This window comes from Neopelma chrysocephalum, unplaced genomic scaffold (genome assembly GCF_003984885.1).
Source record: "Neopelma chrysocephalum unplaced genomic scaffold, ASM398488v2 Primary Assembly neopelma1_74, whole genome shotgun sequence".
NCBI classification, from domain to species: domain Eukaryota; kingdom Metazoa; phylum Chordata; class Aves; order Passeriformes; family Pipridae; genus Neopelma; species Neopelma chrysocephalum.
Window position 1 is genome coordinate 1,063,254 of NW_020897735.1, and position 23,409 is coordinate 1,086,662.

General features: G+C 47.3%; 1 protein-coding gene across 18 annotated transcripts in view; it reads left to right on the forward strand.

Moving 5' to 3' along the window:
* The first annotated feature begins 234 nt into the window (after positions 1-234).
* CACNA1B (calcium voltage-gated channel subunit alpha1 B) overlaps positions 235-23,409 on the forward strand; it is a 306,654-nt gene continuing 283,479 nt past the window's right edge. For 17 of the 18 annotated variants that reach the window (XM_027687401.1, XM_027687403.1, XM_027687404.1 and 14 more), the window contains exons 1-3: positions 235-878; positions 3,603-3,708; positions 10,656-10,795. In XM_027687401.1, coding sequence (XP_027543202.1) covers positions 619-878; positions 3,603-3,708; positions 10,656-10,795 — 506 coding nt within the window. In that variant the 5' untranslated portion in view covers positions 235-618. The remainder of the gene's footprint in view (positions 879-3,602; positions 3,709-10,655; positions 10,796-23,409) is intronic. The other variant, XM_027687402.1, reaches the window with a different exon arrangement.

The window sequence follows — 23,409 nt, forward strand, 5'->3', positions numbered from 1 at the left end:
GGGAGGAGCCGCGGCTCCGCCGTATTTACCGGGGTGGGCGGTGGCTGCCGGGCCGGGCCGGGCTCCATCCTCCCTCCTCCCGCCCCCCGGTGCCGGTGACTGGGGCGGGCGGAGCCGCGGCGGCCCCATTGGCTCCGGGCATCACATGCGGCGGGGCCGGGCCGTGCCGGAGCCGTGCCGGGCTGGGCTGGGCTGGGCTGGGCACGGCGAGCGCTCCCGCGGCGGGCACGGCAGCAGCGCAGAGCCCCTTCCCAGCCCAGCCAAGGGACCGCGACCACCGCGGCCGCCCCCCCCCCGCCGCCCCGGCCATGAGGTCGGGCCGGAGAGACGGCACCTGTGCGGGGAGGTGAGCGGAGCCCCGGCGCCTTCCTCCTACCCCCGAGCAGCCACCGCGGCGGGGGAAGCGCAGGGGGTGGAGGAAGGGAAAAGGATTTTTATTTTTATTTTATTTTATTTTATTTTATTTTTTTTGTAATACATCAACATATTTTTGCTGCGATCAATCCCGATCCCGCGACTGAAGCCCCCGGAGGGAGAAGTGCTGCGCGCTGTGATGCGTCTTCCTCTCGCCTCGGCTGCCAGTTTGGATTGTAGCGCCCGGCTCCGTGCACTGCGAGGATGGCTCGGTTTGGGGATGATCTGCCGACCCGCTATGGAGGTGGAGGGCCGGCCGGGGCTGGAAGAGGGAGCAGCCGGCAAGGTGGCCCCCAAGCCGGCCAAAGGATGTATAAGCAGTCGATGGCTCAGAGGGCCAGGACTATGGCTCTCTACAACCCCATCCCTGTCAAACAGAACTGCTTCACAGTCAACAGATCCCTCTTCATCTTCAGTGAAGATAATGTTATACGGAAATACGCCAAGCGAATAACAGAATGGCCATATCCTTTCAGGGAGGCTGTGTGGGCACGGGGGGGGGAAGGTGGGGAGGGGGAGAGGGAGGTTGAGGGGAAGAGACCCCTCTGGGCAGTGCAGGATGAGCGTCTGCAGCTAATGCAGACGTGCATGTGTGAGCCAGGGTGTGCGGTGGGTGTGTGTGCCACGGATCCCTGTGCCCGACAGAACGCACGGCCGTGTCCATGGGGATCACAGGGAGCTGCTCCTGTGGGCACAGCAGAGGGTGTTTTGGGGGTGCCTTATGCCAGGGCTGTGTGTCAGACATGCCAGTGTGTCTTTAGGTGTGAGCTGGACATGTAGATTTACGTTCCCTACAATTTAAGTCAGCTGCAAAGGGTTCTCTGAGGTTCGTGCCAGTGAATCCTGATTCTTATTTCCATCTTGGAGCCTTCCAACTCTTCTGTCTCACTCTGAATAGCAGAAGGGATAAAGATGGTGACACCTTAGCATTAAAGCTGCATTGATAGTAGGGACACTGATAACCCAGGTACCTGGTAAATCCCAGGAATACAATCATTGCAGCTCAGGTTTAGCACATCCCCTAAACCTGAATCCATTAGAATCAACATGAATCATGGCACTCTGATTAGGTGCGTAGTCTAAGCTTAGGCTGTACTAAAAAAAATAATATTAGCAAAGCCTTGAGGCAGAGGGAGGCAGTGAGTGGGGAGAGGGATCATCTGCTGTGTGGTGAAAGGGGCAGATGCTTTCTGTCCCAGCCCCAGCTCCCAGGCCGAGTGATGATCCTCAGAAGGGGGCTTTGCTGGGAATGCTGGTTGTAAGCCATGAGCAAAGGGGAGCAGAGTGTCTGAGGCCACCAGGGAGTAGCTGATGTGTGTGTGTGTACAGGAGTGCATCGCACTGGGGGTCTCAAGGGAGCCGGCTGTTTTCTTTTCATTTGATATCACACCCCTGTTAATCCCCAGCTAACGGCAGCCAGGCCTCCTCCCAGCCTCCTAGCAACACTTTCAGTTGCCACAGAGGCCAGCTCCTGTTTAGGCTTCCCCTGTTTTCACTTCCTGAGGGGCTCACAGGAAAAATACACCCATGGAGCGAACGCACTTCCCTTCTCCCTGAACACACACGCACGTATTGATCTTTCTGTCCGTGTTATACAATCCCAGGGATTGCTGTGCTTCCTGATCCATTTCTCCTTCCCTGCATTCCAGCGTGGATAAACAAGCCCCAAAGCCCCGGCGGCAGGCAGAGCATCGCCCTGCCCGCGAGGCCGGGCGCAGTCTGTCCCTCCCCTGCCTCTTGGGCCACTCGGCTGCGTCTTTCCCGGGGGTGTGGGGAGGGGATCCACGGCGCTGCGGAGCCGGTGGGATTGGCGGAGCCACCGGGACCGGAGGAGCCACCGGGACCGGCGGAGCCACCGGCCCTTCCCCGCGGGGCCGCCGGGCGGGCGGGGCCGGGCGCTGTCCGCGGTGCTGAGCCGAGCTTTGGGGGTGTAGAGCCGAGCTTTAGGGGTATAGAGCCGAGCTCTCCGCGGTGCTGAGCCGAGCTTTAGGGGTGTAGAGCCGAGCTCTTCGCGGTGCTGAGCTGAGCTGACCGCGGTGCTGAGCCGAGCTCTCCAAGGTGTTGAACCGAGCTCTCTGTGACGCTGAACCGAGCTCTGTGTGGTGCTGAGCGGAGCTCTCCGAGGTGTTGAGCCGAGCTCTCTGCGGTTTAGAACCGAGTTCCCCGCGGTGCTGAGCTGAGCTCCCTGCGATGTTGAACAGAGCTCTCCACAGTGCTGAGCTGAGCTGACCGCGGTGCTGAGCCGAGCTCTCCACGGTGCCAATTGATGCTGTCCTTGGTACCACGCCGAGCTCTCCACGGTTCTGAACCTGGTGCTGAGCTGAGCTCCCCGCCGTCCTGAGCTGAGCTCTCCGTGGTGCCGAAGAAATACTCCCTGGTGCTGAGCAGAGCTCCCCGCTGTGTTGGACTGATCTCTCCCTGGTGCTGAGTCTCTCTCCCCGTGGTGCTGAGTCTCTCCCCATGGTGCTGAGTCTCTCCCCATGGTGCTGAGCCTCTCCCCGTGGTGCTGAGCGGATCCATCTCCCACCCCCAGGCCCCACTGCTGTACCTGGTGCGGCTCCGCCCTGGGAGAGCCGGGGCTCGGCACAGCTCGGGGCTGGAGACAACAGCAAAAGGGGGGACCCGGTGCTGGGTTGGGATCCTTCCCCTGGGATTGCTTCCCTTCTACATCCCAGCAGGGCGCTGGTGATTTTATTCTCACTGGGAGAATTGCAATCCAGCAGTAATTCACGTTTTGGACCTGTGTAGACACTCTAAATCAAACTTTTCCAGCCCATCACTTTATTTGCACTATGTGTTGAAGGGAAATGTTTCTGAAGGACAATTCAGCAGATAGTGCTCAGCTGTATAATCTATTCTGAGGCAGTTCAGTTTATCAATCTCATTTTAAATCTATAATTATTAATAGGTTTTTGTTTCCTCTGGACCTTTTGCTTTCTTACTCCCAAATTCCTTGAGCAGCTCTGATTCTGTGTAAAACTCTAACTCTCTCAAAGAAGAGAGCCAATTGCCTACTTTTCTTCCAAACACAACCCAGAAAGAACTGAGGAAGTCAGGGAGACTGAATGCCTTCAAAAATATGAGAAATCTTAGAATGCTCAATTAATGTGACTGTGGGGGTAGAAATGGGATTTGGATGAGATTCTCCTTCTGTTGTCCAGTGTCTTCTTTAACTTTTTGGTCCTCACTCCATTTGAATACATGATTTTAGCTACAATCATAGCCAATTGTATCGTGTTGGCTCTGGAACAACATTTGCCGGATGGAGACAAGACGCCGATGTCGGAGAGATTGGTGAGTTGCATTTATTTATGTGCAGTTTTTGTTCTGCTCTGATGCAGAAAACACTCAGCCCCCCAGTGCTGGGAGTGCTGGCATCTATTTTAAAGATCCACATGTAAACAAACAGGCATTGATCTGCCAATCACAAAAAAAAATCACTCAGTGCCAACGAGAACAACTCTCCCCTCCTGATCCCATCTGCACAAATGCTTCATCACTCCAGCCAGCCCTGCCCAGTCGCAGGAGAGGAGATGGAGCTTCCGTTCTCATCAGAAGAGCTGCAAACTTATGTTATCTCTAAACCAAGACAAGAAAGGACTGATAAATGCTTAGAATTATCTCTAGAATCAAATAAACTTCTGTGATATTGTCCCAGGGAGTGGTAGAACACAGTAACCTTTTAGGTTCAAGTGTCTCTTCCTGCCACTGTGCATATGAAGGATCCTACAGAGAGAACTTTGGGATTAGATGATTGCACTTCCCTTCCAAAAAAACCGAAACCAACTTACAGAGGAAAATAATTTCCCTGCAGGCTTTATGGTAATGAGCCCAATTACCTTATTTCAAAAGAAAATAGAAGAATAGCTTCAAAACAGTTCTTCCATTTATCATCACTGTAGGAAAAACGTGTAACACTTGGGTTGATTTTTCTCCTACTGTTAATGATCTGGAAAGTCTTGCATGCCCAAATGCATTAATCCTGGTGCATGTTCAAAGGCTGAATAAATATGGATGAATAAATATGGATCCATATGTGTTTGCCATGTAGATATTATGTTATGCAAACAAAAATAATATTAGGCTTGCTGCCAAAAACTAGAGGCCCTGTACACTGGTTGCTGCAGTTTCCAAGGGTGGGCAACTCTCACAATCTCATCCTTCAGAAGCAGGAAAAAGTGTGTTGGTGATGGATCCAGAAGGAGCATCAGGGTCACCTGCTTGGTACTAAATTGGAAATGGAGCTGCTCCTGCTGCCTGTCCACCTCCACGGGGTTTGCTTACTGTCCCTTAATTATTTCTGCTTAACAAGTGATGAGGATAAGATGAATACATGCATTTATGTTGATCTTTCTGCCATTTAACATTCTCTGTGTGCTTTAGGAGTGGTCAGCAAGGCCAGCCTGGAGCTGTGAGCAAAGCCCAGGTTTAGGCCCAGGGTAGTGACCGAGCTGGAAAATGCTTTCCATGGTTATGAACATATGGACTAGTGAAGGGAAAAACATTTTTGTGGGTGATTTGGTCTGGTTACCCTTTGGTGATGTTTTAAGCAGCAGTAGGTGTGGTTAACAAGTTGGTTTTATGTTTCTCTGTGTCCCCAGATTTATAAGGAGATCCCACAGGCATTTTATTGTCCTTTTCCCCACTGTATTGATTCCATTTTATGGCACAAACATCTTCAGTTCCTGCTCAAATCATTCCAAAGGGGGCACTGGCATTACCACCAAATATTGTAAGATAACTGTGTGTATTAAATGCACAGTCTCTGCCTTGGTGGCTCTGCCTTGGTGAGGAAGGAAGAATTAACTCCTGATTTGCATCCCTGTTGTGCACCATTGCCTTTGATCCAGGTATTCTTAGGCCATTTTAGCTCCAGCACATTCATAACTCTGAAGTATAAAGGGGTTTAGCATGGAATAACACTGAGAATCTTTACAAGTCATGAAATATCTTCTATTTTCAACATATGCTGGAAAGATTAAGCATTGTGAGTAAGAAGAAGTGTCTTCTGCTTTTAAAGTGAAACTGCTTTAGAATGTTCCTGCTGCTTCCACAAACTGGAAGTTGTTTCATTGAAAATGTTACAAATCCATGTTAAACCAGAGTGGGTGAACATTCCCATACATTTACAGGTTTGTTGAGCCAAATTCTGAGCCTCTGCAGAACAGCAGGTGCTTTTGGGCTGTCTTTGGCAGGAATGGAACTGGCCTTTTCTTGGTTAATGATTGATGGATATATATTTCCATCTCCTGGGTTCATTAAAATATTCAAATTGGAGTGAGGGCTCACCACTGAAGAGTTAATCAGATGTTAAGGATGTGAGATGCACATCACGAGCCTTTGATGACTGGAGATGTAGGCAGAGCTGTTGAAGTAAAACCAGAGCTGCCTGGGTACTTTATTCCACAGATACAAAGACAAAAATCTTAAGACTGTCTGCTTGTTAAAGCTGAGGAGAAGAGGGAGGAGCCCATACAAGCATTTTAATGATTTTTGTCTTCTAATCAACATTTTCTTCTGTTTATCTCCCCTGAGACCCAAGACATGAACCTGCAGTGCAATCTCACTTGGCTGTTTTCTGTTCTCCCGTTACTTTGACAAACAGGGCTAATGAAGCACAAGTGATGCCTCAGTACCTCCAATACTTCAGGATTTGGAATGGCTGAGTTAGGAGGAATTTTTCTCTGTCCATTTTCTGTATGTAGTTTGTAGCAAAGAAAAGCATCGCTTGGCTCTGGGATGGAAATTTTGGTCAAAAGCTCTGAGAAACACCAGTTTGGTGGTCAGAGAATTTAGTGGTGAACCAGAGTATTGGTTTCATCTTCAGACAAGAGAAATCAGCTTGTTCTCCCAGCAGCAGCAGACTGACCTACCCTCGAGGTTCTTGCCTGCTCTGAGCTGGAGCTCTCACATGCTTTGGTTGCTGGAAGGGTTTAATTCACATCAGCAATTGTCCAGTGGACAGAGATGCTGCAGATTTGCTCCTGCCCATCTCAGTGAGTGCCTCAGCCAGTGGTTGTAGAGTCAGGCTCCCTGTGCCCCAATAAATATTGCATTGTTTGTACACACTGGAGTGCTGCCAACCTAAAAGATGCTGAGGGAGTTGTGCTGAGGGAGTTGTACTGAGTGGCCCAGAGCCTGGTGCTGAGAGCTCCAAATGTGGGACTGTGAACTTCCCCTCCCAGCCCTGAATGGCCTCGCTGGTGGATGCTCTTGGCTGTGCAGGCTGAGACACGCTCCTTCCCTCCCTGCTTCCTTCCCAATGGCTCAGTTTTCCATGAGAAGCTTCAGGTGACTTTACATTTGGCCCAGCCTGACAGAGGTGATTTCAGAACTGGCAGGACAGGAAATCTCTTTTCTGCCCTGCTCTGGGGCAGCCCCTGTTTGAAGACACCAGGGGATCTGCAGGACATTCCCTGCGGGGCTTGGGCTGTTTTTGATGTGAGGACAGATATGACTTTTCTCAGATATTCACCATGACAGCTCTTGCAATTTGCTAATGGATTTAGGCACTTCCTGCAGCCATATGTGAGCTGTTCATATTAACCTTTGCATGAACAAAACCCTTCACACCCAAACCCATCAAGGCTGTCACATCCAAAGGCCAAGGAAAGACACTAGGACGTGGACTAGGAATAGTAATGACTTTCCAGACTCAGAAGTTGTTTCTGATCTGAAACATATTGATTAAATGTGTGTTTGGCCCAGTCTCAAGCTTTGCTGTGTCCACAGCAAACAACTTGCTGGCACAGCTCTGGCTGCTGCCCAAATTCTCCACCCTCCTTCCCCGCTCACACACTGACACTCATTATCACCTGCTCTCCTGCTCTTGAACCCAAGCAGGGCACAGCCTCCTGTCTGGAGGGGGCATGCAGTGCCACTCCAGTGCTGCCCAGGGCATCTCACCCGTGTCCTTGCCCTCCTTCCATCACACACAGTCCTGTGAATCCTTTTTTGGACCTCTACCCAAGGGGGCACAAGTTTCTGTTTTCATCTTGTTGTGACTGCCCTGATTCTTAGGCTGAGTCAGTGCAAATTGTGACAGGCTTTAGAAAAGACCCTCTTTCCATCCCTTCTTATTTCCCCAGCTGCTCACTGCCAACCTGGCTGGTTTTCTTCGTAATAAATACCCAAATCCATCTGTGAGCCTTCCTGCTTCCCTGGAAGCTCAGAACTTCTTTGACTCACTTCCCAAGTGCTTTGTGCAGTCCTAGCTTTGGGAAGAGCATATCCTATCAAACCCTGGAGTACCTGAAGCCTGGCTCTTTAAAGCTGGGAGCTGTAATCACCAGGCACCTGACCTAGATTGAGCAAAGACTGGGAGCAGAGTAGATACGAGGCTCCAAGGAAGTGAGGGAGTAATGTGGAGGAGTGGATGTGGGTAAAGGTAGCTTTTTTTGTGTGTGTTAGAAGAGTTATTTTTAGAGGCACGCTCGTAGTTGTGGGATGGAAATATGGGATGGGCTGGGAGGCCTTTGTTTCCACGAGTTATCCATGGCTGTTGAACTAGGAGGTGTTGTGGGGTTGAAGGGCAGTCCCTCTGTGCATGAGGGAAAGTAAAGGAGCAGTAAGGCAACTTCTGAAACCACATAGGATGATTTCTGACCCCCTCTAACTTCTTCCTTCTTTTCTGCCTGGGTTGGATCCCTGGGATCCCTCCAGCTCTTGCTGTGGAGCAACTGCTGGAAGAAGACACTCGTTGTAGCATTTCTGTTGAAGGCTATAAAAGGTCTGATGGCCTTTGTTGCTGTTTCTCTGTGGGTAAAGAGCACTGGGATGGGCAGCTGGAGGTCTGTCAGTGCTGGTTTGTGTCCTCTGAGGAGCACTGGGGAGGCTCTGTGGGGGCACAGAGGGCTTGGAGGTGTTGCTGCTTGTGGAAACATCTCCTTGACTGGAGAAGTTGGTTTTGGGTGTGGGTTTTTATTTTCTCCTCTCCATTTCAGCCAAAGGCCTACGGTGAGAGCTCAACTTTGCCTTGCTGTGTTTTTCTGTCTGGCCAGTCAGTGCCTGTGTGTGTGACCTGCAGGTGACTGTCACCTTGCCAGGCCACAGGGGAGCGGGAGGGGGGTTTGCTGAGGCAGGAAAGGTGGAGGGAATGGAGATAATACAGGGTGAAGGATCAAGTGTGTGGAAGAGGTGGGCCCTCTGAGGTGTGTAGGGTGTTGATTTGTAGGAATAAAACCTTTATTCGCCCCCTGATGGAAAAACCTGTCCAGAGGGAGTATTTTCCAGCAGCTTGGAGGCATCTCCAGTGATTAGTGCTCTCTGGTGGACTTGCTGAGTTGGGATGTACCTCCAGCCAAGCCCCTTTGGGGGGGGATGTGCTGTTGTGTTACACAATCACAGACCAGGTCAGGTGGAAGGGCCCACAGTGTCCCAACTGGTGCCACCTCCCTGCTCCAGCAGGGCCATCCCATGGCACAGGGGTGCATCCAGGTTCTGCAACATCCCCAGTGAGGAGGCTCCACCCCCTCTCTGGTCTCTGTTCAGTCACTGCACAACAAAGAAGTTCTTCCTCGTGTCCAGGTGGAACTTCCTGGGCATCAGTTCCTGCCCATTCCTCTTGTGCCATTGCTGGCCCCCCCCAGCAGAGCCTGGTCCATCCTCTGCCCCCTCCCTGCAGCCCCTGATGGACATTGGGGACGTCCCCTCTCAGTCTTCTCTTCTTGAAGCTGAACAGGCCCAAATTTAGGGGTGAAAAACACGGTTTTCTGTAACATGTGCTGTGCCCAAAGCGAGGGTCTGGTCAGAGCTGAGCAGGAGCTGGTCAAGCACATCCCTGTGTCAAACCTGCTTCTTCCTCCTGGGCCCACAGACCTTGACATTCCTGCTCCTTTTGCAGAAGAGAACAAACAATCCCCTTTTGTCATTAGTAGAATTGCAAAATGGAAGCAACTGTCCATCAAAGAGCAGCTCATCTCCATGGCTCTGATGGCCAAAAATGCCACTGGGAAAAAAAGAGATTTCTAATCTCTTAATTTGGAAGTTTGCTTCTGTTTGGGTAGGGCTGCTTTACTTCCATTGACTTCAAATGAAAACAGGGATCTGAGGCACATTTGGAAATTGGTTACAGGTGCCAAAGCCAATTAACATGGTCTTGAAATCAATCTCCTTTGCTTTTACCTCTTTGTTCCCATTTTTTGCCTACATCTTTGACTTCCAAATGTACATGTTTTCATTTGGCACTGAATTTGTATTGAAACTCCTGTCAATAATTTAATACTAAATAATCTATAATAAAGAAATATATATTATAAATATAATATAACAATGATATATAATATATATTAATATAGTACAGTATAGTATAGTATAGTATAATATAATATAATATAATATAATATAATATAATATGGAGAGATCTGTGGCCATTCAGTGTTTGTGATCTGCAGGTGACTGTCACCTTGCCAAGTCACAGGGGAATGGGAGGTGGAGTTGCTGAAATAAATGGTTTAGATGAAATAAATATATCACATAAATAATAACTACAAATATATAATATATAAACAGTAGAAACATATATTTGTATAAATACATAATTAATAAATAGAAAATAAATAATGAATATGAAATAAATATATAAGATAGATGAAATAAATGGTTTAGTAAAACTGTGGAGACTAAGTTTAATTTCTCTGTAGGAGGTAAGACATGAAGCTGAGATCCCAAAATCTGCCCCATGGATCTGAGGCACAAATCTTATTGCTCCTGCCAAGAGGGAATGGGGTTTTCTCCCTGAATCAGACACCCAGTGAAAGGAAAACAAATAAGACTGTGGCTGTGGAAATTGAGAAAATGGAGGAGAAAGAGTGAAGGAGGAAGCGATGGAATAAATGATAAATAAATAATTTCCTGTCAGTGTTTGCAAGCTTTCTGTGCTGACTGTTAATCCCCAAGATATCCTCTTGTTTCAAGTTCCTGGATGAATCGTGAAGCACTTCTTTTTCCATGTCAATAATTACTGGAATATGTGATAGCAAGTTTAAATATGCCCTTAGAGCAAAATTTCAGCTTCAAAATTCCTGCTGGAAAATTGCATGGAAAGAGTGGGGCGAAAAAAACCAGAATGAAGGCAAATAGAATTCCCAATTTTGAAAAAAAAAATTACTTCCAGTGAAATAATAATGAAATTCCTCTTTGTGCTCCAGTAAAGTTTCAGCTCGGGGAGTGGAAAAGGGTGTGAAGTTGGTACCTGGAGCTGTTCATGCGACTTGATCCCCCTGATTTTTGTTCTCTTGCAGGACGACACTGAGCCCTACTTTATTGGAATATTTTGTTTTGAGGCTGGGATAAAAATCATCGCTCTGGGGTTTGTTTTTCACAAAGGCTCTTACCTGCGGAACGGCTGGAACGTGATGGATTTTGTCGTGGTCCTCACAGGGTAGGTGACATCTCAGTCTGACTTTAAGGGGGACTCTCACTCTGATTTGTGTTGGTTTTTACCTGTGGGTTGGGGTGGGATTGATTGGAGGGAAATATTATATCCCTACATTTCTGACTGCGGGATTTGTTGTGCTGAACGAGTCGCTTTTAGAGTGTTGGAACCAACTAAAAAGTGGTTTTCCTTAAGGATATTTATTTGTAGGTGTTCTGGTGTGTATCTTACCCAGACTCTTCCTGACATTTCCCTGGCTTTGCAGGTTCTGTTTGCCAGTGGTACTTGAGCCTGATTTAAACCAATCTATTTTCTGGCATTACAGGATGACTTTAAAAGTCAACATAGAGCGTGCTAACAAATTAAAAGCATCCCATTTTTAAGCTGTTACAACTCTGAAATCAGCAAAGTTTTTGCAGGAGTGGATTTATTCTGCTATCAAATAACTTTTCAGAACAGAATTCAAAGATACTTGAAAAGAATTCAAAATGTCTTATTAAGGGAAATGTCACCTGTGTATTTTGTGCAGTGGTTTGAAATGATGTCACTGGTTTCTTTCTTGGAAATGCTTACAATATTTTACATTAGAAACTGTTGTAATATATATTTATTTATATGAATGGAGGGTATAATGGAAACACAAATATTAAGTAGCATTTGTAGTCTACAAATTGGGCTTTAAAGCACCGAAGGAAATGTTCCCTGAGGTCCTGAGCTTGCAGCCTTCAGCTTGGAAGGATTTCAGTCAGTTTTCCCCCAGCCTGGTATTAATATGCTTCCCAAATCCTTCCTTTCCCACAGCTTCTCTGCTCCTGTGTGTGAATGTGTCTATATTTTCTGGTTAGTGGTGGAGAGCAGGGAAATGCCTGCATGCATATACAAATGTATTCATTAGCCACATTATCACTGGAATTCTCTTTGCATTCAGGGCACCATGTGATCCAGCAACTGAGAGGCCAAAGGGAATCCTTTATGCATTGAGAGGAAGAGAATAAATATGTGGGGTTTGATTCTCCTGCTGCTGGGCTGGGGATTTAATCAATAGGAACTTCAGTGGAGTCACGAGGAGAATCAGATTTACATACTCAGGAGCACGGGGGGTACCAGGATGAGAAGAGAATTAGCACAGATGCTACAATTATTCACACCCATGGCATGTGCTGATTCCTAGTCAGTTCTATGCCCTTCTGTGAGTTTAAAAAAAAAAAAAAATTAAAAAAAATCAAGGCCCTGATTCTGGAAGGCACTTTGGAATGTGTTTTAATTTATCCTTCAACAAAGCATTCAAGTACACCTTTGAATTCAGCTGACTCCAGCGGTTCTGTGCTCAAAGTTAAGGCTCTACAGAAAAGCTTTTCTGAACTCCAGCCATATTGTTTAGGCAGGGCTTTTTTATTTTCACATAAACACATGCCAGGAATCAAGAGATGTTTGGTTTCTTTACAAGTGAGACGCTCAAAGTTTTGCAGGAGCAGCTGAATCGTCGCTCGTGGAATCACCACGGGCCGTGAGACGCCGAGCGCCGGCGTCTGAGCGGAGCTGGGTTTATTGGGGGAGCTGTTTGCAGCTCTGTTTGATCTGGGAGCATAATTGAGGACTATCAGCTCGATTAGGCAGCTGGACCGAGGAGCCCTGTTCCCTCTGCAAACAGGCGTGTTCCTCTCCAGCACAGTCCCGTCCACGTCAGAGCTGCTGGTTTCCAATGGTGACACCAACCGGGCTCTGGGGAAGCCGCCTCGTACAGGGGCTTCCCACCGGGCAGGCAGTGCAGGGGTGGCAAAGGCTCAGCTCAGCACCACTGAGTCCAAGAATCGTCTCCCCAGACCTTTAATCCTCTAATTCGAGGGCTGGATGTAACATTTTTGGTGCTTGGGGGAAGGCTCCCGAAAATCCCGGAGTTCCTCGTGTGCTGGGTTGGATTCCTTCCTGAGCGTGGGGCTGCACTTCCAGCCCAGGAACGAGCTGGAGGGACCTACAGTAGAGAAACAGCACTGCAAGATCTGCAGCTTCACACAGGGGACTGAATTAGTGTTTTCTCTGTAGCCTGTGGTGTTTTGCTCTGCATTTCCAAGATCCTTATTGTGTTCTTAGCTCGCTCCTGTGTTGCCATGGGGCTGTGCTGGAAAGCAGGAGCTCCTCTTCCTTGGGCTTCCTTCACTGCCCAGAAACCTTTTCATCCCTCCTCTGCTTGCCTACGCTTGGGGCTTTGATTTAGGGGCTTGGGGAAGCCAGAGCAAGGTTGTTTATTTGAGACAAACATCCCCTTTTTTCTCATTTGAGACAAACCTCCTCAGTTCTGCCTTGAGACTGAAGGCAGGTTGTTGAGGAAGAACATTTGCTGCTGCCAAACCCGGCTGGTTCTCCAGGGAGGGACTGAGAGGTGGTGACATGAGTGGGAACTTAATTTTCACTTCTGTGGAAGGGAGACTCAGATCTGTGTGTTTCAAAAAATGATCGGGCTGTAATTTATTAGGGAATAATAAAAGAGGACAGTGCTAAGCCAGTACTTAATGTGTTCTTATAAATATAGATAGGTAGGACATCAGTTTTTTTGAAATACCATTTTACTACTCTATCAAAAGCTTTCCTTTGCCATATGTGCAAGGCTTCTACTTGGAAATGTTACTTCATGTTTCCCAGGCAGTGATCAGTGTTCAGTTCCCAAGCTCAGTCTCACATTGATTTTAATATTTCAGAGGGATTTTGACTTCTCTCTCTTTTTTTTTTTTAAATTTTATTTCTGTGTAAGCATGAAAGATCATGAAAACGTGTTTCATGACACCACACACAGAGCTGTGTACCCGCTAATCCTGTTGAGTGCCCGTTTTTATTGAGGGAAATGCTGAATGTCAGAAAATCTGATCTCATTTTCAGCTTTTAGCTAAACCCCACAAAAGCAAAGAGCAGCTTTGCTCTCGTTATCTGTTTCCATAGGAAAAAGGGCAGAGTCTGGGTGTGTTTTGGAGGAGGCTGTGGGGGAAGGCTCTGCATTGATTGAACTCACCCTTATGTAAATACTACAGTGATCATGCAGAAATCCTTCCCACCTGTTTTTTCCAACCCCCCCCCATTTTTTTTTTTTTGCCTGCACCCTGGAATTATCGATAAATACATTTTTTTATCTCCCTGCAACAATGGAGATTTTGTTCGTCAAAACCCAGGCAGCAGAAGTTGTTAATCAGAAAATCCAGCAGGGCTGTGTTTTATGCAGCCAGGATCAATATCCCACTGAGCTAAACCCGAGTCTAACAGACAGTGGCCCAAAATGGCTTGGTTGTCGTTCCAGAAAACCCTCCCTCGGTTTCTTTCCACAGTGGGGCCTATTCCTCATTTGCTTCCAAGGAATCCTGCTGGCTTGCTGTTAATAAAGGCCTGGGAGAAGAATAGATTGCTGCTTCTTGAAAAGATTTCAGTCCCTTTGTCGTTTTTTTAGTGATTTCTGGTGGACTCCTCTGGCTGCAGACGAGCACCCAGGAGAGCTGCCCTGCTGGGATGTGCCTGTTGCTGTTGTGGAGAGAAATACATGTATTTTATAGCTCCTGCTCACTTCATTTGCACATTTTTAGGGGATTGGGTTCACTCCAGTGATGACATCACCCATTAGCAGCTCTAAATCACCCCAAATTGCAGTTTCTCAGCTGGCCTGGGACTGTATGATCTTAATGCACTTTTTCCAAGGTAGAGGCAAAGGGACTTTTTAACTCTGTCGCTGCAACGTGTTTTGGGTTGGAATCCTCAGAAATCCATAGTCGTCTTGGGAACAAAGTTGTCCTATCCCCAAACTCCTCAGATGGCAGTGGATGGAGATATGAGCCTGGATAGGGGGCCTGGAGGGTCCAGGCCTGTTCCTCTTGGAGTTCATGGGAAGTTTTCTCCTGGGCTTTGGTTACAACAATCCAAAAAACTGCTATGCTGAATTTACCTATAAACATCCTCTCCAGCTGGAGCTGGTGTCACAGGCTGACTGCTGAGGACAAGGCATGGCTAAAATGATCCTGAGCTTTCTGGTTCCCAAAATTCAGATGTCTAGGGATTTTTGAGGTGGAAAAAAAAGGATCTTTTAAAAGGGCTTTTAACCTGTGTGGTCCAAGGGGTCTGTCCTCCTTGGTTGTATTTTGGAGCTTGTTTATACTTTTGCTTTCATTGTATGGTGGGTAACGGGTCCTATGGTTTAATTACATATCACAACAAAGGTGCTGCTTATCCCTTTTTTTTTTCCAGCACCAGCTACCTGAGTTTTCCTTCGGTGCCTTGTAGATTTTGTACAGTAGAGTTTGAATAATAATAATTCAATTTTTTGCATGTTTATGGTTTTAATAAAGTCCAGCATTTCTCCAGTCAGAGATTTATGCTGCCCAACCTCCCTTGACCTGAGTTTTCCGTGCTCCTTTGCTCTGGTCCTTTCCCAGTTCCATCACATCCCCTTGGAGTGCCCACAACCGTGTCTGGTGCTTGTCCAACGCCAGGAGTTGCTAAAACTGCAGCGCTTGAAAGGATCCTGCCCTGTCCTTTCTGAGCAGAATTAATTCCTTTTGGCTTCCAATCAGCCTGGATTAAACACTCTCGAAGAGTCCTGGTGGCTCCTTGAGCCAGTTGGATCAGCTGCCTGGATCTCTGGGTGGGACTGGCAGAGACAGCGTGTGCCAGGCCCGGAGCTGCCAAATGATGTGCCCAGAGTCTCGGGGCTCTTACGAGTGTCTCAGGCTGTCTGGAACAAATTGCAAAAAAGCTGGAATTATCCTGATTGTCTGAGCAATGTGCTCCCAGCTCCTGGTGACGCTGATGATTTGGAAGGTAACTCGTTTAGTAACGTAACAGGGACCTGCTCAGCCTTGATGTTCGCTCTGCTGGTTACCAGGATCATCCTGCTATGTGGGCAGTGGGAGCTGCTATTCCTGGTGCAGTGCATGAGGAGCAGCAGCTCCTGGGTTGCAGTGATGGCTGTCAAAGTGGGAGGCAGAGGAACCACCCAGCCTGGTCTGTGCAGCGGGTTGTGGACCTCTGATATTCCCATTTGAGGTGGATGGACCTCCTAGGCAGGGTGTGGGGGGAGGTGTGACTGTGGAATTATTGAAGTAAATGGCTGATTAAGGGCTGGGATTTTTTAAGCTGCCAAATATACACAGATGCTTAGGCTCCAGGTTTTTTTATTTACATGTGCGTGTTCCTGTGCATTAAGAAGCCCTTAAACTAAAATATCTGGTATGTAGTGACAGGACAAACTGAAAGAAAGTATGTTTAGATGGGATATTGGGAAGGAATTCTTCCCTGGGAGGGTGGAGAGGCCCTGGCACAGGTTGCCCAGAGAAGCTGTGGCTGCCTCTGGATCCCTGGAAGTGTCCAAGGCCAGGTTGGATGGGGCTTGGAGCAACCTGGGCTAGTGGAAGGTGTCCCTGCCCATGACAGGGAGGTTGGAACAAGATGAGCTCTAAGGTCTTTCCAACCCAAACCATTCCAGGATTCTGTGATTCCTTATTTCACCTCCAAAAAACCACAGAACATGCTAATTAAAAAATGACATTCCAATGAAATAACCTCCTTGGATGCCCTGCAGCATCACTTTAGGCTGTATTCCTTGCTTTGTTTATAAGCTCTAGATCTACAGAAGTGGGGAATAAAGGGGTTGGGAAGTGCAGGTTTCTCTCTGCTTTCCTGATGTGCAACTTTTGGCACCTCTGTGCTAGAAAGTAAAGCTGAGCAGCAACAGGAGTTGGGAAAAGGGATACTTTAAGAAGGGATAAGCTTCCTCTTGATTACTTATCACCAGGAAAAGGAGTAAATCTCTGCATGGTTGTGCAGTATGGGTGGTGATGGACTGAGGTGATTGCTGCTGGTGCTGTGCATGAGTCACACTAAGAGCAAAGCATTTATGGATTTTAATGGAGCTGATCCCTGTTTTCAATTTCTTTTATGCTCCAGTGATGGATGGAGATTTTCTGGCTCAGAAAAGCCAAGGGTCCCTTCTGAAATTCAATCAGATAAAACTGGACAAGACAAAGGGAATTTACCTGTCTTCCTGAATGTCAACTGGTGATCTGGCTGGTGTGGGAGGGCAGGGAGGCAGGAGGGCAAGTAACCAAGTTTTCTTTTTTTGAAGCAGAAAAAGTTCATAACTGAAAGGGAAGAGGCTGTGTGAGGTCTCAGTTTGAACAGAAAGTTCTTCTGTCTTCTGTCCCTTGGCTGTTTGGGCTCTTGAGGAGCTGGAGAAACAGTTTCCTTCAGACTGTGGACAAAGAGGAAGGATTTGGGGCCATCTGGCCAATGTCCCTGTTTCCTTTTTGCACTGTCACAGACAGGTTTGCCCAGTGGGGCTGCAGATCCTTTGGGACTGGAACATGTTTTCCCTCTGGGCTTGTTTCTCTTTGCCAAGGGGCACCCAGGCCTTGCTGGGCCTGTTGGGGTGTTAATTAGGGTTCCTGTCTTTTCTTTTTTGTCACTTGACAGTGGCTTTTCTGCACAGATTCGGGTGGGTAGAGGCAGGTGGAGTCAAGCAGGTGGGGGTGTAATTGTGTGGCTGCTGCAAAATTAGAAGGAAATTTTCCTGGGCAGAGGAGGACTCAGGGCTGTGCTTGGAGGATGCTGCAGATGGTCACAGTCCCCTCACAAGGGTGGGGACAGCCCTTCCCTGGCAGGAGTTATCCTTGGAACGTGGCTCTGCTCTGGTGAATGTTTCAGGTCACAGTACTTCTCAAGGGCAGACAGATAATGAGATTGATGTGCTTCTCCCCTGCTTTATTAGAAGTGACTGCAAGGTATTGAATACCTGGTATGTGAGCTGAGAAATGATGGAGCTGCACAATGGGAAGCCAGAAAGCTGAGGCAGGAACAAAGAGCCTTTCCCAATAAGAGAGAAAACAAAATTATTTGGGTTTTTATCTTATGGTGCTTTCCATATTTTGTACCTGTTTGTGCTTCTTTGAAGCTTTTTGTTCACAAAGAGGGGACCCTCAGACAATATTTGTGGGTGCTCAGATCTCCCTGCAAAGCAGAAGTGACCATCCCAAGTGAAAAGGAGAGGTGCTTTCTCATCTCATCACAGCCAGGGCTTCATCACAGCCAGGCAGGATCATTAGTCCAGAGTCCAGACAGTATTTTTAGCTTTTTATGGCTCTCAAAGGGAGGTTGGTGGCAGGGAAATATTGGCTCTTGTAGGGAACCAGCTGTACTGATTGCAAAGGCAGCCGTGGGGACTGCAGGTGGGAAGAGGGCTCTGGACCTTGTGATCTGCTCCTAACGTGTGATCCTGCCCTGGGAATCATGTAGAGTGGGCATCTGCTTGGCTGCTCACTCTTCTCTAGAGGTGGAAAGCTGCTATTGGAGCTGGGTGTGAATATTGGCAACTCAAAACCAAAACAGCAAATAAAATTGCAGCCATGAGGTGCTCTAATTTTTTTTTTTTTTATGCTTCCTAGTTTAAAAACAAGCAAAAAAAACCCCCCAAGCTCAAAATACCCAAATCCTGTGTGTGGTGTTGAGTGCTGTCCCATAATTAGATGAGGAGGAGTGTGCAGGTTATCTCAGACTCCTGTTTCTCAAATGTTGTTGCTGCTGCTGTGTCCCAGTTCCCAAGGGCCCAGCTTTTGATGGCAAAGTGCCTGCTCATCTGGGATGATCAGAACCTGCCTGTGACTGTTGAAAAGGATGAAGATTTAGACAACCAGCCTGGTTTTAATTATTATCTAATCCTGAGTGCCATCAGTGTCATGTTTGCACACACATCCTTGGATCTGCATCTCACCCCAAAAGTTTGGGTGCTCTGGGGCCATTGGCTTTCTCAGGGCTCTCTGTGAACATCAGGAAAACTCAGTGGATTTGGGAAACTGATTTTCCATTTTGTTCTTGCTGAACCACTAAAAAGGTGTGTGGGATGTTCTGGCCAGGGCAAGGCTTCAGTGCTGGGAGCTGGAACCAGGAGGATTTGGGACTCCAGTCTCTCTGTAGATAAGCCAAGCTCGGGGGTCAGCACCTGGCATTTGTGGGTACCTGGAGATGCTTTTCCACACCAAAGTCAGATTCTTTGCTTAACTTCAGCTGTCTTGGATCTTCTGTGTGCTGAGGGATCTGACTGGATTGGGATGGAGGGAAGGGATCCATTGTCAGTGGGGTCAGTAATAGCAGTGGCTGCAGGATGACTCCATTGGATGGACTCCTGACTGCGTGGAAAGGCCACTTTTCCTCCCAGGGGAAACCTGGAAGCTCAGACTGGGGAAGTCCTGCTTCCTACCTGTGGCACACAGCAAACCTATTTGAGCTTAGAAGGTTTGGAAAGTTCCCTGATCCCCTCAAAGGAGCTTGGCCACCCAAACAGTGCTCTTCAAAAACCCACAAGAGATCTTTCCTCCCTGGCATGGTCACCATGAGTTAATTGGTGGTTGATACATGAAGTATCTCCTCCCTCCTCTGTTTTCCTGTATGTTGATGGACAGGGAAATAACCACCTGAAATGTTTTTTTTGATTAATAAAGGAAACAAACTCATTTTCTCAGGGTGGAACATTCAGGAAACAGGTCAGGCTTTTGGGGTGGATATTCCTGTTGTGCCAGAGCTGGAGCTGCCTTGGTTTCAGGAGCTGGCTCAGGGATGGGTGTGTGTGTGTGGGTGGTTCTCGTGATCAGCTGTGGATTTTAAAAGCATCCCTCTGGAGCGAGAAGTTCAGGTCACTCCTGAGTTAAACCCGAGGTTTTAGACAATAATGGGTTTAGTTTTGGCTCAGTTCAAGTCAATTCATGTCAGACTGTGGAAGATTTAAGCACGGAAAGGATCAGGAGCAGCAACCGGGAATAGAAATTGCACTTGGGGCTCTCAGAGGAGGAGAGGGCTCTCAGTGTGTCACACCTGTGCCATAAATCTCTTTGCTGAAGGTTTTTTCCTTGTGGATTTTTCTAGAGAGAGGTTAAAAGTTGGCTCACCCTCCTTTGCCTCATCACATGTGTAAAAATTCCCCGTAAGGGTCTGCAAAACAAGAAGTTCCCAGAGTCAAACCAAGGCTTTAGGAGCCCGTTGATGGTCCATGGGATGATGTAAAAGTACAGAAGGGAAGGACAGAAATGTTTGGAGGATACTGAGACTTTTTCAGCTACAAAATGTCCCTGTGCTGAAGAACTCTCAAACTAAACTGATAATCAGAAATACTCAGTTGGATGCAGCTTGCTTCTGGTTCAAAGAGGACTTAAAAGAACTGGAATTGGAGCTCTCAGCTTATTTTCCAATTAAAAAGAAGACGGAAAAATGGAACTGTCTTTTGGCTTAGTTTCCCATCTCAAATGTCCTGAAGCAGCCTCCTTAAATAAAGTTTGGGAGCTTAGGACAAAGGCTGTGAAAATGATTAAAGGGTTGAAGAAATGTCCATTTAAGGAGAAGTGAAAAGGCTGAGAGAGTTAAAATTAAGAGCAAAGTCTCATAAGGGTGAGATAGATAAAGAAAAGCAGAGAAGAAACCATGTTTCCCTATCTATTTTGGCAGGATTCAAAAAGCATCAGTGAAGAAATTGAAGTTTTAGAACTTCTTTGCTAATGGAAATGTAATTAACTCATGGAAATCATCACAAGGATTTGCTTCAGCTGAAATGGTCTGGTTTGGGTCTCGAGACCAAAGGAGCCTTGAGATCATCTACAGATCCACCAGAGAGGAAATGGGTTTTTGAAGGAGGATGATTAGGCCCTTTTCCTGGTGCTCCCTGCAATAAGCTGGGTGGAAATGTGAACAGGCTGTTTCGTAATTGTCCTTTTCTTTATCTTGTAATTTGTCCTGGATCATGCTGGAGCCACGACTCCGGAGCAGGAATCCAGCCTGTTACAGCCTGACCCGTGGAACGCAGCAGGAGGTGTCAGAGCTCAGCTTTGTGGGTTTATACATGAGACAGTATCGATAGGAGTGGTGGTATTTCACTGCTTAATGTCTGATTTAAAGATCAAACATCTTCCTGCAAGCTCTGCTACAGCCTGGAGAGAAACTTCAATACTCCAGTGCTAAGTGTGCCCTCAAAACCTGCGAGCCTAAGCTTCAGGAAAAGGTTTGGGTTTGAAAATCGTGGCTCATTTAAAGTGAATACAAGGTAGTTTCTAATATCATGGATAAAGGAGTCCTAGTTTTGTGGAGAAGTGAGGTCTGGCACCATCAGAGCAGGTGGAACATCAGCTTTGCCTTGCCTTGGGAGGACAAGGCCCTCCTCAGCCGTGGTCTCCACCCTTGGCAGGATTTGGAACGTGGAAGAAGGTTCTGGCAGGTGAAATTATCTTATCAGAGGGTGGCCCTGTCCTCAGCGAGGCTTCAGTCAGACCTGAAAGCACGTCCAGCTGCCAGAAGTCAGGCATGAAAGCTCTCCTGCCGAGCAGGAGGATTAACAAACCTCCCTCCCAATGCCAAAGACAAATCTCTGCTGCTTTCCTGGCCTCCAGCACTGGGGGAGGGATGGGAGCCAAAAGCTCTGGGAAGTTGCAGCAAGTTATTTGTGTGCTGTGAAGAAACAGGCAGTGATGGCTGGGGGCAGAAGGGGTGACACCTCTCTCTGTGGTCATCAGATGTAGGTCTGGAGAAAAGAGGAGATGAAGTCTTGGCTTGATTAAGACATGGACCATTGCACCCTGGCTGCCATGGCTGCAGGACAGAGACTGAAGTCCAGCAAACTCCTCAAGTGTCCTTTTAATCCCATTCTTTTCAGAAGCTCATATCCAAGTGAGTGATGCTGTATATTTAGCTGACAGCATCTATAACCTCATCACAGATCTGCTCAGATTATCTCTACCCTGAAAAAAGTGCTGAAATGAAGAATTTTACCTTTCTTGTCTTCTGATGCCAAATCTCAGCCTTATTTACCCAATTCCTGGGCAGAAACACTACAAATTCCTGAAGTTCTGTGGTCAAACTTATCTCCTGGCCTGGACTGGCTGGGGGAATCCTGAGCTTGTTTAAATTTATTTTCCTATAATAATCAATAAAATACTTAAATTAGTTGGGTACAATATAAGAGGAGTTGGAAATGCTCAACTTGGCTACCAGTTGTGAAAAAGGCAAGATCACTCCATGCTTCCATAAATCTATTATTAAAAGAACACTGTGTTTTTTTCACTCCCAGGTTACAACGTTAAAGCTAATTATGACAGGTACAAAATTATGGTAACCTGGCTTTGACAAGAGGTGAAGAGGACAAAGGGAGCTCAGCATGATCCAATTTTCTTGCTTTAATTGGAAGGTAGGGAAGAACATGAGACTATGGTGGAAGTTATTGCTCCAGGACAGAACCAGGATAATACAGTTCTGGTTCTCTTGTTCAGCACACTGAGCAGTGGAGTGGGATTTTGGGGGTCCTGTTTTTAATTTCTGCCCATATCATTGGATAATAAAGGATTTTAGGCCATTGCTTTTCTCCCTTGTGTCCACATTTCTACCTCTTCAAACAAGAAGGTGATGCTGGTACCCGACTGTAACGTACTAGCGAAGGCTGGCTGACAGCGTTGAAAAAAAGGAGTTTAAAATGTCTCAAAAGAAGCAAAAATAAGTCTTTAAAAACGTTGAAACGAAGCAGGAGGAGAATCTGAATCAGATGAAATAGATGGTAGAGGCATAATCCTTCTAGAAATGCAGCTGCTCACTCACAGTGAGTGGGAGACTCTTGCACGGAGCCCATGTTCGTGTTCCACGGGGAAGGTGCTAAAGCTGCTCCATGCCACACACAGGGAAGCTGCCACTGTGGGTGTCTGTCAGAGCTGAACCCCGGCAGGGAGGGGACCTTTGGGGGAGGTGACACGCTCAGAGTCAATATGTCCACAAGTCAAAATGTCCACAAGTATCGCCCTGGCCTTGCTGGGACGTAAAAACAAGGAGCTCCACATTTGCTGGGGCAGAACGGGCTGAAAGGAGAAAGAGGGATGAGCTCTATGGTGAGGTTGGGCCTCAGGATGATGCCCTGGCTTTGAACTGCTGGGAACATGGGTAGATTTTGAAAAGCTGGTGCATGCAGAGAATGAATGGAAGGCAGAAGCTGGAAGTGTTTTCCTGGTGCCTCTTTCCCCTGTGATGGTTTGAGGCAGCACAAGCCTCCCCAGGAGAGCAGCTCTGCTGAAGCCACTGATGGTAACCACAGGCCTGGTTCAGCTCTTTGGGTTCCAAAGGTCACATCTGAGCAATCACCTGATGCCTCCAGTGCCCACAGGAAAAAAGAAAATCAATCAGGACTTGCATTTTATCTTTCTTGTTGAAACCTGGAAGATCCCCCAGCTCATCAAACAGTTCTTCTGCTTCTGATCCCTCCAGGGCTGCCCTCTGGTCTTCCTTGTGTGGGAAGAGCTTCCCTTGTAACCTCTGGTCTCTAGAAGGGTAGGAGCAGTGTGTGGGGTGGAAAATGGGGAATTAGTGTCCCTTTTCCCCAGGTCACTGTATTACCTCCTTGCCCTTCCATGCTGGAAGGGAATTGCTCCCCTGGATCTTCTGAAAATTTTTTCCCTTGGGGGGGTGAAAGCTTTGGGTGAGGTTTAATTTCCACCTAATAGCCTGTTAAAATCTTCACATGGTTTCTTTGAGAATGCCATTAAAAATCAATTACATTAATGGGGCTCAGTTGGGGATGTGCTGAAATATGGATGGGATCAAGCAAAGTGACTTTGCAAAACAGGGGCCTTGGA